This window comes from Spea bombifrons, chromosome 3 (genome assembly GCF_027358695.1).
Source record: "Spea bombifrons isolate aSpeBom1 chromosome 3, aSpeBom1.2.pri, whole genome shotgun sequence".
NCBI classification, from domain to species: domain Eukaryota; kingdom Metazoa; phylum Chordata; class Amphibia; order Anura; family Pelobatidae; genus Spea; species Spea bombifrons.
The window spans coordinates 105,143,048-105,161,524 of NC_071089.1; the positions used below are offsets into that span (position 1 = coordinate 105,143,048).

Below are 18,477 nucleotides of genomic sequence, written 5' to 3' on the forward strand. Positions count from 1 at the left end.
AATAATATACTTAGGGTAATAATTGTTCTAAAGGAGGATATGGAAGGAGTAAGACACGGACACAGATTCATCCTACGTTTTCATTTATTCCCCTTCAATGATTAAGCACCCACATTTTTAATGCAGCGCTGTACAATTTAAGTGAAGCAGTTAACACATACATGACAAACATACATTAACACATACAGACACATCAGGGTTCAGAACCCTGCCTATGAGCTTGCCATCTAGCCTTATGTTACTTTTACACAAAGCTCTTGGCATGAATGATGAGCCTTTGAGGGCTCCATTGGAGAGCTTACACTCTAAAGGAACAGTAAGGGTAATTAAAACAAAACGAGGGATGGAAAGAGGCAGTTGGTAGATTTAATTAGGGCAGTAATTAGGGCTAAGTGGCTTCAGAATGCAAGAGAAGATGTATAAATAAAATGAACGGAGGGACGGGTGGGTTAGTGCTTGTGTAAAGATGATGGCTAGCAGAGGGTTAATTCAGGAAAGTCACAAGAGGGGAGAGAAAGGTGAATAAGAGAAAATACATTTAAAAAAAAAATATATATATATATAGGAGGTGGGATCCGGAGGCCAAGAATGTGTATTTGGTCAAAAGCCAAACATGTTCCAAACAACATTTATGGTATGTATGCAGGAAACATTAATGAAAGCTGCAAGAAACGAAAGGGGTTTTCCATCGCTTGAATGACTTATGTCAGCCTTTCTAGTCTATTAGCTCAGGTGATATACACAACCATTCAAAGGTTTGGGGTCACTTAGCTGTTTTTCATGGAGAACAAGGACATGTCTAGCTGTAACATAATAGCAAAAGGGTATTCTAATGATCAATCAGCCTTTAAACGTGGATTAGTGAACACAACGTGCCATTGGCACACAGCTAGAATAGTCATTTACAACATTAACAATAATTCTTTATTCTAAAAAAATATACAGAAAGGGGGTCGCACTACCTAAAAAGCATAAATGGCATATACATTCAGATTCCAGGGCTCCTGCTAGAATAATAACGACCAATAAGTACAGAATAAAAGCAAGAATGTATGTGTATGTGTATGTGTGTATGTGTGTATGTGTGTATGTGTGTAGGAAGTTGTCATTAGTTGGTCTCTTGAAAGCGTTATGATCCCAGTAGGCCATGCTTATACTCAGTGTAGTGTTTTCTGATCACAGGGTGCCACCTAGGGACATTCCTGTGCAATAACACGACATTCTATCAAAATAAAAATGCTTACCTGGACAATTGAAATACTTTAACGTATGAATATGTATGTAAGTTTAATTTTTTACATAGAATTGCCTTTTGCATCTATTAATTATTATATTACAAGACATAGTAATCCAATTCCATTTTTTATAACCTTTCAAAACCCCAGAGGCCCCATTTTCTGTGTTAAGCTAAATTAATAATAATATTTTTAGTAGCCACCCTTGTATTTCGCTACTAGCTGTCCCTATTCACGCCTGACGTACCTCCCTAGGTTTCCCTCTTCAGGAGAGACTAGGGTGGCAGGTCCAGGATGGACGCAGCCCCTTTGCCACATAACAGGGAGCCATTGGCCCTATTGGGTAATCGGACCACTTGTAGCGCCACTGTTCACATATCTCCTCGACTGGCCCATCAGCATATGTAGGACTGTAGAAAAAAGTCACTTTGGCAACGTGCTTATACTGCCTTTCTTTCTGGATTCTTTTTTTACAGGGATCTCAACATTTTGGTTCCCAGAGATTATTTAAAACAAATTTTGAAGGTCAGTCGGCACTCATAAGCCTTATGATCTCCATTTCCTTAGTGATGTCCATTATGCATTAAGAGCATACCTGCCACTTCTCCGGTTCAACACCCGAATCTTCCGGCATGCGGAAAGGGGGTCAGCAGGAACGGCCATTGACATCAGCGGGACCGTTTATGACATCAGCGGGTACTCCTGGCTGCATCCCGCAAGACGGGCTCCAGTTAGCCGGAGCCTAAAGGTTCCCAGGTATGATTAAGAAATCATTGTATGAAAAAAACATATTCTTGCCTTATAATTGCTTAAAGGGAACCCAGTAATTAAGGTGGCACGACTCAATTTTTCTTTCACTGCTGAGTGAGTAAATGCTCTTATGCTTTTAAAAGACACACAGATTGCAAAATGTCATACACATGTACACACACACCGCACTTTCATTTCCATCCCTCTAATAAGAGAAAAGCCCTGGATGCAGTTAATCACCACTTTCAAGCACTTAAGGAATAACTACAGGTATTGCCCACTTCCTTCTTCTATAATTCCACCCATGGGTGAACAATGCAAATGAGATCATTAAATCCCTCCTTTAAAAATGGCTTGATTTTGAAAGCCACGTGTTTTACCCAAACTTAAATTTGAGTGACATATTGCGTTAAACCAGGGCTTGACAAATTTGTTGTGAATCTATGCGCCAGGTAAAAAAGTTAGGAGCCAGGATTTTTTTAAACTAACAGTTGGTAAGGAGTGATCTGATCATCATCAGCCCACTTACTAAACTCACAGCGTTTGACCTGGAAGCACCCTGGACTTTCAGGTCAGTGCTGTTTTTTTTTTTTTTTTATTAATTTTTTAATATTTTTTTTTTTTTAACTCTTTCGATGCTGATGTTCCATTGGAGCACAGCATTGACTGATATTTAGTCCCAACAAGCTTGTGGGGACAAATGTCAACCCCTGCAATGCCACAAATGTGTTATACACAATTGTGGCATTGAAGGGGTTAACGCTGCACTGTCGCTCTCATGGAGCGATCAGGCAGCAGGGGAGGGTTGGGGCTGGTGTCCACACTCATGGGGAGACCAAAGAACCCTCTCCCCCTGTCCCTGAAGCTGCCTCTGGCAGCTGGGAATCAATTGCTGGTCTATAGACCAGCCATTGCAGGGGGGAGTCTCTGATGACTGCTGTAGGCTTCCATGCCTACAGGAATCATCAAAGGGCTTGTTTTTGCTGTTGCTGGTCTGCCTGGACCTGCCAGACCACCAGCAGCAGAGCCCCGTACAAAACGGGAATTAACCCCTAAATGATCGCGGCATTGAAGCGGTTAACGCTGCACTGTCGCTCTCATGGAGTGATCAGGCAGCAGGGGGGTGTGGGGGCCCAATCAACACACAACCCCCTTCCCTGAAGCTGCCTGTGGCAGCTGAAAACACGATTGCTGGTTTTCCAGCAACCATGTTTTCAGCCTACAGGATCACTCCGTGGGAGTGATCTCAGGCTCGGGGGCGGGCTCTGTGTGGCTGTGCTGTCTGCCCAGACTCCTGGGCAGACAGCAGAAGCGCCCCCGTGTGGTGACTCAGCCTCTTACATCCACAATTTTTTCTGGATGTAAGAGGCTGACAAAACCTAGGCACCAGGACAAAATTCCTGGCGCCTGGGATTTGTTGAGCCCTGCGTTAAACTCTCGTAGTCAGGCGAATGAGTGACGCACATACTTTGGTTTATAAGCAAGTGCCTTGATCACAGTCTGGAGCTGACTCTACATTCCATTTTGAGTTATGATATCAATCATCATTTTAGAATATTTACCCCTCCCCCCCCGCAACAAGAAATGTTTTCCCAAAGCGTCTTATCAGAACCATTTGGGCGCTACAATTAGTTAGACACAATAATACAATCGTTGTCCCTGAACTATTAAATGGGTAATTTTCTCACTGTCAATGAGGGTCTGCTCATAAGGTAATTAATTCTCACTACATTTACCCAAAAGTTAAATCTACTTAAAAAACCATCTGAGTGGAGCAGAATTGGTTGACGCCAGATGGAGCAAGAGTTTAGCATTTGGAATGAAAAAATGAACTGATTCTCAAATTTCACGACCGCTCCAGGAAAGCCTCCCCTTTGATATTGCTTTATGTGACCACGTGATGTCATAAGACTACATATGCTTCCATGCTGTGGTTTACTGGCTCTTCAAGCTGTGCACTAAAGTGTCTCATGACTGCAGATGTTGTTATAAAAAGTTCACTAACTGTAATGTCTGCAAGTCCTTGCCTGCCTGCCTGCCTGCCTGCCTGTCATGTTTCAAGAGGAAGACATAAATAAATCATACAATCTTAGGTTTGAGTGAAATATTATGCAACCAAATATCTGGAATTAGACAAACCATTCATTTAATATTTTGTAAAATATGACACTCATTTAACCCTTTGATTATTTGAGTTGTGCAGCAAATTGCACAGAAAATAAAGGAGTTTATTATGTTACCTAATGTCATGCTACAAGAGTATATATATATATATATATATATATATATATATATATATATATATATATATAATTACCATTTATAGATAAAATAGCTATGGGATAATACAAACACAAATATTGCACATTCATTTGTTAAGCTATTTGGAGACCATAGCTGTGGTTATATAAACTAAAGTTATGGAACTATACCAGCCTGTTCATATAGAAAAATGAAATATTCTTATTAGCACACATTTGGTAAAATTGTAACTTAATAAATGTAGGGTGATTGTGTTGAGCGGAAGGAAGAAAAAACTTTATGCATTGGCCGGGAATCGAACCCGGGCCTCCCGCGTGGCAGGCGAGAATTCTACCACTGAACCACCAATGCTTTTATGAATGCTTTTATGAATGCTTTTATGAATGCTTTTACTCGTTTCCTTTAGCATGAGGAAGTGAGATTCCATCTGGTGTGAGGAATAGAATTATTCCAAACAGGATGACAGAGGGACACATCCTATAACAGCCCGGCTAGCTCAGTCGGTAGAGCATGAGACTCTTAATCTCAGGGTCGTGGGTTCGAGCCCCACGTTGGGCGGTAACTTTTTTTTTTTTCCCTTTTCTCTCAAAATCCTCCTTTTTCACTGTTTTGTGCTGTTAACTTGTGATCACTTTTTAAAAAGTCTTCCTTCACAATGTGTAAACATTTACTCTGGCCATTTTTAAAGCATTTGTGCTAAAACGTTAAGGAAACAAAACAGATTGTACCAACATTTTGTTTTCTTTGGTAATATTAGTTATATTTAAGTGCAAGTAACTGCAATGATAATAAAGTATAATTATTCTATCTGAAATAACTGCCTACTTAAGTTATTTCCCTTATACAATTGTATTAATTATGGTTTTATTATATCAGATCCCACCGCACAAAGGTAGACAGAATATGAATATATATATATATATATATATATATATATATATGTGTGTGTGTGTGTGTGTGTGTATTAATACATATAAAAATGTGCATTTACAGAAAAAACCCTCAAAAAACATACTTACACTGAGAATAAAAAAATATAAACAAAGCTTACCTTATTTAAACACACTTATTGTACAGATCACATTTTTATAATTAAGCGATTTTGTACCATTATATTGTGAAAATACATTCATTCTTCTGTAGTAAGTAAAGGAAATAAACTTTCCAGATCCATCATTTTATTGTATCCACAATAGGTTTAACTTACAACATGAAGAGGAAACCTTGCTTTTACACACCAGCTTAAAATTTTATTGTTTTAATTTATTGTTGTTGTTTCTTTTGTAATTATTGGTACTTTCAAAGAATGTAAGCAGGTATAGTCTAAGTGCATGTGGAAGCGGAATGATAATACGTGACATTGGCAACGTACCTACCTTGTGCACAGCCCACCAAGCTGGATTTTACATCCCGGCACAGCCTCCAGAGTGTAAACGGGCAAGTGGGGGTGATAACCAGCGGCACAGAGGAGGGGCAGGTCACCAAAGATGGTGCGTTATCTCCCAGTATTGCCAAAATAGGTTGCCGTCTCCACCGTGAAAATGTATCCAGATGTTTTCTCTTGAAACTGTTGTATTTTCCCCATAACAACCAGATTCAACAGGTTTGTATACATGTTTTATTCATAAAAGCTATGTATGTTCTGTCAATATTTTATAATAGTTACAAATCCCATACAGACATCATCATGGATTCTTTGAGAGAAATAAAGCTGTAACCAACACATGAGCGGTCTACGTTCAAACCTGACTTACTTTTCAGAAGGCAATTTAAAAAAAACATGCAGCATAAAACATTTGAAAAGATTGACAAACACGGCTGGAAAGTCACTATTTTAACATGTTTGGGATGTCTATAAATTAACATGTAACGTTACTGTTCGTTTACATATAAAGTATATCGAAAACAGGACCGTTTGTGACTCTGAAAGAGTCTGCTACCCTCCCTGGGCAACACCATATCCTAATGCACTGAGCAAAGTTCATATTCTTTTATTACACATGTGATATGAAAATAACACATTTTCCATAACACTTTACATCACAACTGGAAGAAATCTAATACAGTACGCTGAAAGAAAATGTTCCTGATCTATGTCACATGTAGCTTGTAATGGCTCAGAATTAAAATCATTAAAAGTGCAGCTCTCATAATGATTTAAAAAAAAACAAAAACTTGAATCTTAGTCTTGAGGCTCTTTCAAAACGAATCTAAGTTGCAGCCTCTAAGTCTGAGTTTTCTACCCCGTTTGGCACTTAGAGGCATTATTCACTAAACTATATATATCTCCAGGCAAGCTAAAATATCCCGACTCTCCTGTTTAGATGGGTGGGTTTTATTCAGTAATCAGTAAATTATATTTGCAATACTAATCCCTGTATGCCTTAGGAATACCGCTCATTACCACTGGATATGGAAAACACACACCTCCTAGTCTCTGCTCCATGTGCTCTAAAGTGTGGACTAGTTACTTTAGTGAATAGAGCAATGGTGCGTTTTATAGATATATATATATATATATATATTATATATATATATATATATATATATATATATATATATATATATATAGATATATATATATACACACACATACATACATACATGCATATATACACTGTTCTGTTAAGTAAAGGGTGCACTCAAATGAGTTTCTGCTTGTGTCTTAAACATCATCTAGCCAAATTGGTCTAATATAATGCCATTCACCCAAGAGAAGTTTGCTGGGCCTGGCTTTTTTGTTACACTTAATGAAGTTGGTGAGACAACCTCAGCTGACATGGAAAATTTAAAGTTTAGCGACCAGACACCATGGGACCACCTGCTAATGGATCTTAATTTCTTTTGTAAAACCCAATGGCAGCTACACCTTTAAGGAATACGTATACAACCATGTCAGAAAGCAAGCCACACAAGCTCTTAAAGGAGGCAATTTGTATCACTAAATCAAAACTGAAAATTCAGGTGACATCTGAAATAACTTAATGACACGTGACTAAGGGTGACCAGGAGCTTGGGCACATTTTCTAACAAATGACACAGGCTTATGATCAGTTTACTTACTATACATAGTCATGAAACAATACTTCACTTACAAAGATGCTTACAAGAAGTGTTATTAAAAAGTGATTCACTTGTTGAGAAATGTCAATAGAAAACTATGGTCATGCCCTAGAAATGCCAGTCCTGTTTCTCTTATGACAAATAATATATTATATACACATATATATATTAACACACATACAGATAATTACCAGGGCCCTCCACACCTACTGTCTTATAATCGTCGTTACCTGTATAACTCGTTGTATGGTGTCCACATAATCTAGTTAGTGCTATATATCATATCTTCATATAATGCATAATGTCCAGTGTGTGGTATCACAGATCATTAAAAGACATCCAGTACCAAACCACATCAGGAGTCCTTGTGATTAACGTGCATTTTTTTATTGGTAGCGATTTAGATTTGACACAAATTACTTGCTGGACAGCCCTTTGACCTAAAGGAAATATATTTAGAAAAAATGCTCTGAAAGGCAGACACTTCTACACATTATTATATATATATATATATATATATATATATATATATATATATATATATACATACATACATACATACATACATACACCTTAAGGAGAGGTGATGAATTACCTGTATATGCAGCCATTACGCTTAGATCAACACACAACGATCAAGCACTCTTGGGGGGGGGGGTCAGTGTATTCCTGCACATTTATTATGTCTGCCCTTTAAAGAACAATTTTAAGCGATAAATTTCCGCTAGGTAAATGACCTGTATGTCAACATTTTAAGAGCTTACTCAACAGTTAACTTGAAATGTAACAAATAAATATGAAATGTCTTGAATAATAACAAGAAATATAACATTTAGGAAACACCCCACTTTACTGCTGACAAGAAAAGGTGCTGTACCAGTCCAGAAGTATTGTACAGGGAAGTGGGACAGAGACAAAGGCATATCCACAGTGGAAACGGCATTCAATCCAGGCCAACGCTTCTAAAACTCAGTTCATAGCATGGAGTGAATAACGTTAAAAACATTTTTTTGGAAGAAACCCGCCTACACCAAAAAGCAGCATGTAGATGCGATATATCAGACAGGATCTTTTCTTGGCGAACCCCACAGTCACATTGCTTAGGACACAACAGCTTACAGACGGTTACACAAATCTACACCAAATCTGATATGTTGCAATAGTAAGGCATAATGTAGAAAAAAGGGGGGGGGGTTGGAGAAAATACAGAGGGTGTGATGGCAAATAAAACATATACTCAAATTCTAAAAAAAGGGGAATCTCAGGGTAGAGCTAATAGTGATAAAGGTGGTGCTGACAGCTACTGGGCCAAAATGCCTTTGGTTGGTTTGGTGAGTTCCAGCCTTCATCTTCAGTCTTTCAGCGAATGCACCAATCCTGGAAATCCTTCCCTCTATTTCCATGCAGCATCCTCAAGACAATGGCTTGATTAGATAGAGTTTCTCTCCCTGTTCACTCGTAAAAATAGGGGCCTTTTTGTAATGTTCTACCAACTCCTCCATGGTGGCAAATTTGCGTTGGCCAATACAGTACACATTGTCTTTCATCTGCACTTTGAAATGCTTGTTTTTTCCTTGGGCTTTCAATGACACGGAAAAGTCGTTTGGCTTTAAAAAGTAATGAAAAAAGAAATATTACAAGAACAGCTCGGGATACTTGGTGGCAGTAAATTAACATATTATATATATATATATAATAAATAACATCTAGATATAATATTTAACAGGAAAATAAATGCATTGATTGGTTTTCATTTCCAGTACTTTGTTCTTTAAGACATCTACTAACCATGAAAAAAAAATTATATATATCTGTAACTTGTATTGTTTGAATACTTTCTTTCCTACAATCATAATAGTGTCTTTGCATTTAACCACACAATTTTATTTTATTTTTTTCCAGGAGAAGTAGTTTGTTTTTTCATTAATTGGAAACCATGCTTTAACGAATGGCTCTACAAAGAATGATCCAACGTCTGACACATGCACAGAAGTGGCTTCTGCTAACCTGTATTCTTCATAATATGTCCTCAACCTTACACGGCCATTTTCCAGGGAAGTAAAATGATATGTCTTTAAAGGGTTAACGTTGTTAGTTTTAATTTCCCCTGTTGTAACAATCTGTTGGTGCTCTATAAATAAAATCTAATGCAATAACCTCTTCTCCTAAAGCTCAGTACATTTTGTACTGTCATGAAGACCCCAAACCTACCCCCCTAAAATATCCTGTTCCACATAGTGGAAAGGGTGGAAGGGGCTTTAAGTTTGCATGTAAGTTTATTATTGCGTGCCTGGAATCCTAAGAGCCCCATTATCTAAACTGGGAGATTGCAGGTGAGTTGGGCATTAACGCCCTTCATTACTTCATTTACTACGCATTATAAAGGGACACTAAACATCTCCCGGTGTTATTATGTAACACGCTCTAACCTTAATGTAACTTTGGCACGTCTCCTACAGTCATTACAGCCCCTTAACTAAACACCAATGTACATATAATTCAGAAATGTATAGTCTTATATAAAACTAGAGGGTCAGGCGCTTAGACGTTATATGAGGAAGCTTTATTTCACTGAGAGGGAGGTAGACAGTTGGAACAGAAGTGGTAGAAGTAAATAAACGGAAGGGGCTTAAACATGCATACGGTAGGCATAAGACTCAAGGTTTGAGGTTTTTACAGCAGGAACAACATGGCAGGTTAGATTAGCTGAAAAAATATTAAAGAAGATGCTTAGATATTAAGATAAGAACCTATGTTTCTATGAAGTAAAGGAAAAAAAAAGAAAAAATAAACAGTGGAAAGGCTATAGCAGTTGGTTCTCAACCTAGTTCCCTTGACACACCAACAGTCCTGGCTTTATTAATTGCCCTATTCGAACAGAATAGGGTAATTGCCAAGTTGTGTCCCTGTTAGTAGGTCTTTAAGACTGAGGTTGGAACAATTGGTCTATATACTCACTAACCAAAAAAGTAATCGCGACATAAAATTAAAGTCATATAGTACACAGCTTTATAAATTTGGACTCCACTTACTGAAGATTCACTGTCTCTGATGAGAAAGTCTCCCTCAAGTCCACGTTCATTTAGCGCCATCTCTGCTTGATGTCGTGTGACTTTTCCGTAATACCATTTATTGCCAGCGAACCTTCCGGTAGCAGAAGGCCCAATATAATCACAGCGTGGTGGCAAAGGCTCAAAACCAGAACTGGGCTGAATGTTCTGCATTATAGTAACGTAATTCTTAGGCACCAAACCCACAAGACCATTACTCTTCCGACACTTCCACCATTCTGGGTCATTTTCCGGCTTCTCGACCACATCCATCACTTCTCCCTTCTCAAAATTAAGTTCCTCCTCGTTGGATGAACTAAATGGGTAAAGAGCCTGGACCACATGGAGCGATCGACCATTGTTGAGGTTATTGACAACTGCTGCCAGTTTCTCAGACAACGTGCCCATCTGGTCACCCGAAGGACTATCATTCTCTTCTGTAACATAGTTTGAGGGAAACCAGCCCATTCTTCCATTGTAACTACCTCGCCACCAGCCATCGCTGCACTTTTCCATAACGATGACTTTGGTTCCTTTCACCAAGGAAAGCTCATCATCCCTTTCCGCATTATATGTGAATTTGACATAAGCTGGTAAGTTAAGATCATACAGACGTTCAGAATCCGGGAAACTATCATCCGCTGTGGTTGCAGAATCAGGCATATTTGGTTTCCGTTTTACTTTTCCAATACCTAAAACACACCAAAAAAAAAAAAAATGCATTATAAAAGAAGAAGAATCGGTCGAACACTTACGTACAGAATTGGAAGGGATTTTTATGTAGTATTCTTAACAAACAATGCAAATGTCAGCGCATAGCAGATATATGTAAATTATAAGTTATACTTAAAAACGGACTGCAGTTACCCAGCCATTTCGCATATCATACTTCATGGGGCAAAGAAAACCCCCCTGGATTGTCTTTTTGAAAGTAGGCATGCAAATCAGGAAGGATAAATATATGCAAATGTTAAGAACCGGGCATAACAATTCAGCAACTTTTTCCCCTTTTGTTACTGTCCTGCGGTTGTAGATCTTCTGCTATTTCAGAAGCTGGTAACACTGGATTCTTTAAGATCGTAACAGGCCACGTTTTGCGAGGTCACCTAAATACCGATACCTCAAACAGCATTAAAAAAAAGTCCTGTATCGTTGCAAAAATAGCATGGTATGTGCAATAACACTCTGATAGGCGTGGGGTCTCCTGTAACACAAGGAGAGGATGTACCCACAGAAAATCAATATCTATCAGTAATGGGAGAATGCGTCTAAGTGTACTAAACCTTAATCGGCAGACTATCCCCATGATTACCCTTGCCGGTTTCAATAGCCCTGGTTGGAGGTGATAAATAGCTAGTTACAACCTGTCTCTCCCATGGTGCTTTCTAACAACAAGCTATAATTTGGCTCCCATCACAGGTCTGAAGCGAGAGTGGCACTAAAAACACTGTCATTAAATAGAAGCTATGAACAATGGCACCCACTAGTACAATTCTATGCTCAGCAGTGAGGCTGCATTAAACAATCAGTCTAAACACGCTAGAGCGTTGGTCTTTGTGTTTTGATGAAGCCGGATGCTGTTCAGCTGCTTAACTTTTAGCTTCTGGAACAGTTTCAAATATTCCATCCAGAAGCTTTAATGGCGTCTTCCTGTTGTGTTTAGTGGCATCCTGCTTCTATCCTCTAAAGAAACAACAATTGCTTTCTTGAGAAAGAGAAGCCTCAGCAGATCCTCCAGTTGAGCAAAACTGATGGGGACCTATGGAATATTCAGCACCAGATAGTGCCACGTGTTGCTTGGAAAGATTATACCGTATTTGCTCGATTATAAGACGACCCTGATTATAAAAGACGATCGCCCAAAATCTGAATACTAATTTAGGAAAAAAGAAAAGGCCTGAATATAAGACGACCCTATAGGAAAAAAGTTTTACCAGTAAATGTTAATTCATGTAAACTATTTTTTTTTAAATAAAAGCTATGATTGAGAAAAATATTTTTTTTTGTTTTATTTCCTTTTATTTTGCAACCTGCCCCCCAGTTATGCAAATCTGGCCCCCCAGGCTTGCCACTCTGCCCCAGAAATCCATTATACCCCCCTATATGCCACTGTGCCCCATGATACGCCTTTTAACCCTCTAAATGCCACTGTGCCCCAGGATATGCCTTTTGACCCCATATGTGCCACCCTGCCTCCAGAAATGCCTTATACCCCTATATGCCACTCTGGTATTTAGGGGGTTAAAATGCATATCTGGAAGCAGAGTGGCATAAAGGGGGTTAAAACGCATGGCGCATACACCAGTCGGAGAGAATTCCCTGCAACGGTGCGTCGAACTCTCCTCTCTGACAGCCAGGCGATGGACGCAGACAGCCCCCTCTGCTAACTGCACCTCCTTCCGGCTGCAGCGGAAGTTGCCTACGCGAATCGCGTAGACGACTACCCGCTACCCGGACAACACACCGGGGAGGCAGAAGCACAGGTAAGTTGGGGGGGGTTTAGAGGAACTAGGTCCCCTGCAGCGCTGCGGGGGATCTGGATCTTAGTCTCACAGACTTCTGTTTGAGGTCTTATTATAAGACGACCCCGATTATAAGACGAGTGGTATTTTTCAGAGCATTGGATAGGAAAAAACCTTGTCTTATAATCGTGCAAATACAGTGTGTGTATATATATTAGTGGCTGTATGCGAAAGTGGCTTAGTCTGTAGTATTTATCTCAACGTCAGCTTAATGCATAGAAATAATGATTACACAACTTTTCAACCAAATATGTGACAGTGGGGTCAGACATCTATACGTGCCCATCCCCCTTTTATAAGCATTATTTTGTTTTACATACTGAACCCTGTTCACAACTAGATAAATACAAATATCAACTACCTATCCTTCAGCAAAAGAACAAAAAGTGTTCTTCCAGTAAGGGTATTTTCTTCCAGTAAGTGTCCGACTGCTTCCCCTGCTGATCGCATGCATTGGGATCGGCAGTGAAAGGGTAAAGAGCCCTACTGGCTGATCAGAGTGGGGGAAAAAAATATACAATAAAAATTACAGTAAAAAAGTAAAAAAAATTTAAAAACTAAAATAAAATAAAATGCTTCCTCCTTTCAACCATTACACACACCTTTCCTTTCTGTTACAACAAAAAAGTATATGCTACATAAAACAAAAAACTACTTATCTCTGCGAAACAAGATTCTTGGAATTACTGCACGTGAAAAGGCTGAATGTGTCAGATAACATGCGCGGAAATGTACATAGCTATCCATGTGCAAAGTAAAGCCAATCTCTTGCAGTCAAACTGGTACCGGGATTGGTGATATGGGGACATCCTGGGCAATCCATTGATCATATAATGATCTAGAGGATGCACATTTCATTATTAGCACACGTTTCATTATAGGAACTTGTTGTGTTCCATGTGTAATTCTGAGCTGAAACGTGGTTTCGGAAGCTATCCTCTGGGAATTTAAAGGCTACGCATTTCTCATGTCCTTTCGATTATGCGTGCACGAGGGTAGAAAGAGGATTCATAAAATCGGTGATTCTGTGCACGCGGAGATTTAAAACGGTTTGTGTGGAAGCCATTTGAGTATTCAACATTAATCATATGTATAATTAACCCTTAGACTGCCTGCGAAGTATGTGGTCCAAATGCTGATCCTAAAGTGCCTGCATGCTACTGGCTGACATACTGAGATTAGTTGATTAGATTGCATGATAATACATGCCGATCCCGGTTACCATGCTGGGATCAGAGATAGGGAGGTGGTATGCCATCCGATATTAAACATCCATTCACCCCAACGTATTTAATCCCTTCGAATAGGTGACTATATGTGCTATATAGTGTATTGTGACCGTCATAGGCTGCGTATGAATTCTCCATATACGTACAACCATATCTCTTGAATAACAGTAAACTCTGGTTTGTTACTTTTAACCCCTTAATGACAAAGCCCGTACATGTACAGGCTCAAAATGCATTGTTTTCAATGGGTTTAGGGACCGGCCATTGTCCTTAAGGGGTTAAACTTTATGGTTTGGGTTTGAGAAGACAGATGCGCTTATTTATTATTTTTTTCTCTCTTAAATCTAATTATTGCAAAACTCCAACAACTGGTCTGCCATCCAGCAGGAAAAATGCACCCCGACCCCCGGCATACAGAGAAGAATATCCAAATAATAAATATCCCTTGTTTTGTGAATGAAGAACCATATATGATTTGTATGGATATAGGAGAAACAGTCAGGGCTTTCTTTTGCAGCCATTTCAATATGGCATTTAATATGAAGAAAAAATGCCTGCAGTGGAGTTACTGGTTAGGTAGTGCACCAGAAAAATCCCAAAAGTTATGATCAGCAACACCCACCAGGAGAGGTGTCAAAGACTTTAACAGGGTCTGGACAAACATTCACGGGTCTCCCCAATGCAGGTTCAGTGTTTCTGACAGTGCCGGAACAGGCAGCTTAGGAGGAGGCTCGTCCCCTGAGGTCCAGCAGCTGGTGGCAGGTCTGGTCTCCTGCTCCATGGCAGTCCTCACATCATTTTCCTGCACGTGAGGGAGCAGGAGACCAGATGCAGGCATTCTTCTAGTATTAAGTACTCGGGTATAATAAGCATCCCCCCGAGAAGTTATGGTAAACTCTCCACAATTGAAAAAACTATCTTGTTTCTCTCTCTTTGCTTCTGAGTTTCCAACTGGGTGGCGTTAGAAGGGAGGAAAAACATGTCATCATCATCATCAGCTCCATGCTGAAATGAATGTCATTCATCTCCAGGCTGAGAGATCCCCACTATACACCTTTCCTGAGGTCTGCAGATGTATCCTGTTTACAGAGATAAAGCCGCAGCAAATTAATCGTTGGCTTCCTACTTGACTGCTGGCTTTGGGTTGGCAAGAAAATGCTCACCTACCTGGGCGCTGCCATGCTGGCATAATTAATTTCCACATATTAGTGGAATCTGCTCTGACAGGGAGTTCAATTATTAACAGGCAAGTGCAAAATGATACAGCTCTGGCTTTACAGGCGTAAAATAATCCCCAAAGCATTGTCTTTGCTTCAAAAGTAGAAATACAAAGAATTGTCTGCTTGCTCAAGTACATTTAATGAGATGATTAAGTCACTTTAAAGTTAATCTCACCGACTCACCTTCTATTATGTTGGCAAGTAGAGCCAATGTAATTTATAGTGGGTCCATATAAAGTTTTGAGTACATAACTATATACTATAAAAATAAAAACACACACCTAAGGCTAGAGATTTCACTTTTTACCCCTTGTTAACTTTTTTGTTTAAACGGTTTGTTCAGCAAGGATTCCTCATTTTCGTTTTTACTGCACCCACGCAAATTATACAACAAATCAATTTTTCAAAAGACTTAGCTTTTTGGCACAGGTTATGTTCAAGATCGCTAAAAACATATTCAGTCATCCCTCCAGATGACAGAAATAGCCAACGTGTATTTGTATAAATTCTGAAATCTACAGGGCACACTCACTTCACTGCATGACAGCATGTAGTGAAGGCTACGCACATAGATAATAAAGGGTTAAATCACATGACACCACACGTACACAGTTTAGATAGAAAATAAAAAAAGCCATTTGCCCCCCAGGCTGGTCCAAAGGTAGAAGCACGGCGAGCATGAATGTGTATGTGTTAGTGTATGCGAGCATGAATGTGTATGTGTTAGTGTTTGCGAGCATGAATGTGTATGTTTGTGTATTTGTGAGACAGTGTAAGTTTATGCAACGGTGAGTGTGTGTAAACGTGTGTGCCAGTGCAAATGTGGTTTACCAGAGGAGGGGTACAAGGGTCTGATAGGGGCCACTTTGCCCTACAGACCCCCCCCCCCGGCCAGAAGGTGCCAATCTTCCCTGTATGCCAGCCCTGTTGGTGCATTCTCTGTTGTGGACCACAACTCCCATCACCATAAGCATTGTAATCCACAGCTGGTCATGAGTTGGTGAGTAAAAATATTAACATTAATAATGCTTAGAAAAGGTGAACGCAGGGTATTTTTTTTATTATTACTTGTGATAGGCGTCACGCAGTCCCCTGCACCAAGAGCCATTGGGTGACTGTGCACACACTGCTACTTTATTCACAATGCTCTTTGCTGTCAGAGTAGGTTTTAGGGCACTTCTAGCCTTACGCCAACCACGTTTATGAAAACTGCTTTGTACATTACACTTTTCAGACTATTAGAAAAACTACCCCAATGGGGTGGCTATGATGTAGCAAAGGCAGACACGTCAGCACACATAAGTATTCTAAGCATCTTGAAATGTTGATGAATGACTTGACATTTAGGGAACAACGTAGCGCCCACATCTTTATTGATTAATATTGTGATGCATCCAATGCTTAGTTACTGGAGCTGGAAAATGAGACTTAAGTACTAAAGGCAGTAAACGCTGGTATGCACACGCTAATCACATGTATGCTACCAAAGTAAGTGTGTTCCGATAGCATACGTGTGATGGGTCCGTGCTGCTCCCATTGACTAGACTGGGAGTTCTACTGAGCATGTGCCAGCGTACGGAAAACGCACCTTGCTTTCATTATTCTAACTTCAAATATTAAAGAGCGCCTGCACCGAGCTACACGGAGTCCATGAAAAAACAGCCCTTCACACGTATGAGCAAACATGCCACGGGTCTTCAGTTCTTTCACATTATAGATCCCGCAGACTCCTGTTCTCTCAGGAACTAAAAACCTGGAATGATCCGGAATGAGGAGCTTGAATAATAAACGTGTACAGAAGGCCAATAACACCGTTCATTAAACCAAAGCCGAGTTTAAGACACAGATCTGGTCTTGGTGTGAGCCGACAGATTGTGTTTCTTGCGAGCCGTTCACTCGCTGGCGGAGGCGCACAGGACCATGCGGGAGCAGCATGAAGAAGTCATCGATGCAACTCGTGCGTTCTTTTCTTTTGTTAATGGGACTGCTGCTTGGTTCTTTTGTGTTCGAGTTAATGAAATAATCCCTTGAGCCAAACCCAAGTCCCCTAACCCCTTTTCATGTCCGCTCGTTCCTGCTAGGAGTATGACTTCATATCCTGGCACAACGCTTCATTTCCTGTTAACTGCCAGCTGCCAAACTAACAACATCCAACAAAAGCATCTAGAAAAATCAGCACTATGACTGATCCTACGTGACCGCGAAGCCAACAAGTGGGAACATCCTGCGCTTTCCACAAATACTCCAAAAAGGGACAACAGGAACCACATCCAGCGGAGATCCACGACAGACCTCACATTTATACTAATACTCCAGCAATAGGCAAGCGCCCTGCTTACACCCAGACATATTCTGTCATATATTATTGTTTTATAACCAAACGGATACGCAGGGTATTTAAACGCGCTTGGGACAGACACGAAGCCTTCCTCAATCCAAGACAAGACCAAAGATTAAGGTGCGAGTCTCCATTTCAATGTGAAATCAGCGTTTGCGGTTTGTGTTGCAGAAGCTCATCTAACAGTTCAGTTTAATACAACCTTAGTGGGAAAAGAAGACAACATACAGTATATACATAGAGTCTGACAGCAGATTATATGCATTCAGCCCATCTCGCCCGACCTTAATCAGTCCTTGGTCTCATCTTAGATTCAAGAGAGTGCCTATACCATGTAAGTTTAAATTCCCTCACTGTATTAGCCCCCCGCCACTTCTGTTGGGAAGCTGTTCCGCATATCTACCACCCTCCCAGTAAAGACAAATACACCGGTATAAACAGTTCTCATGTACATCCTGAGAACTTGAATTTATTTCTCGCTATTACAACGTAATCACAGACTTAGTTCTGGCGACATCAGAATGAAGCGGGGAACAGGAAAAGGGGAGAAAAGAAGCCATCGCCTGCCTACAGATTCCACAGCGTTACAAAATAACCAACATTAAAAACGGACAATATACAATCTGACAACCAGAGTAACAAATCGGAAGACAGGAGAAGACGGCCCTGGACTTGCAGGCTTACAATCTACCAAAACTAAACCCTTACAGATAAACTATGAAAAGGGTGTGTTGTAGGCAGAGGTTCCGCTTTAAATTGTGGATCTGACCCCTTCTCAAGCGTTAACGGCTTCTTCTAAAGCAGGACA

The 18,477-nt window shown here is 40.0% G+C and overlaps 1 protein-coding gene and 1 non-coding gene across 3 annotated transcripts in view; one reads left to right on the forward strand and one right to left on the reverse strand.

Annotated features, from left to right (window-relative positions):
- Positions 1 to 4,732: 4,732 nt before the first annotated feature.
- Positions 4,733 to 4,805, forward strand: TRNAK-CUU (transfer RNA lysine (anticodon CUU)). Its single transcript has one exon. It is a non-coding gene; the product is annotated as a tRNA-Lys (tRNA).
- A 3,167-nt stretch (positions 4,806 to 7,972) lies between these two features.
- Positions 7,973 to 18,477, reverse strand: part of NCK1 (NCK adaptor protein 1) — a 35,637-nt gene continuing 25,132 nt past the window's right edge. For both annotated transcript variants that reach the window (XM_053461163.1, XM_053461164.1), the window contains 2 exons: positions 10,343 to 11,052; positions 7,973 to 8,917 (listed from right to left, as the gene is read on the reverse strand). In XM_053461163.1, coding sequence (XP_053317138.1) covers positions 8,723 to 8,917; positions 10,343 to 11,052 — 905 coding nt within the window. In that variant the 3' untranslated portion in view covers positions 7,973 to 8,722. The remainder of the gene's footprint in view (positions 8,918 to 10,342; positions 11,053 to 18,477) is intronic.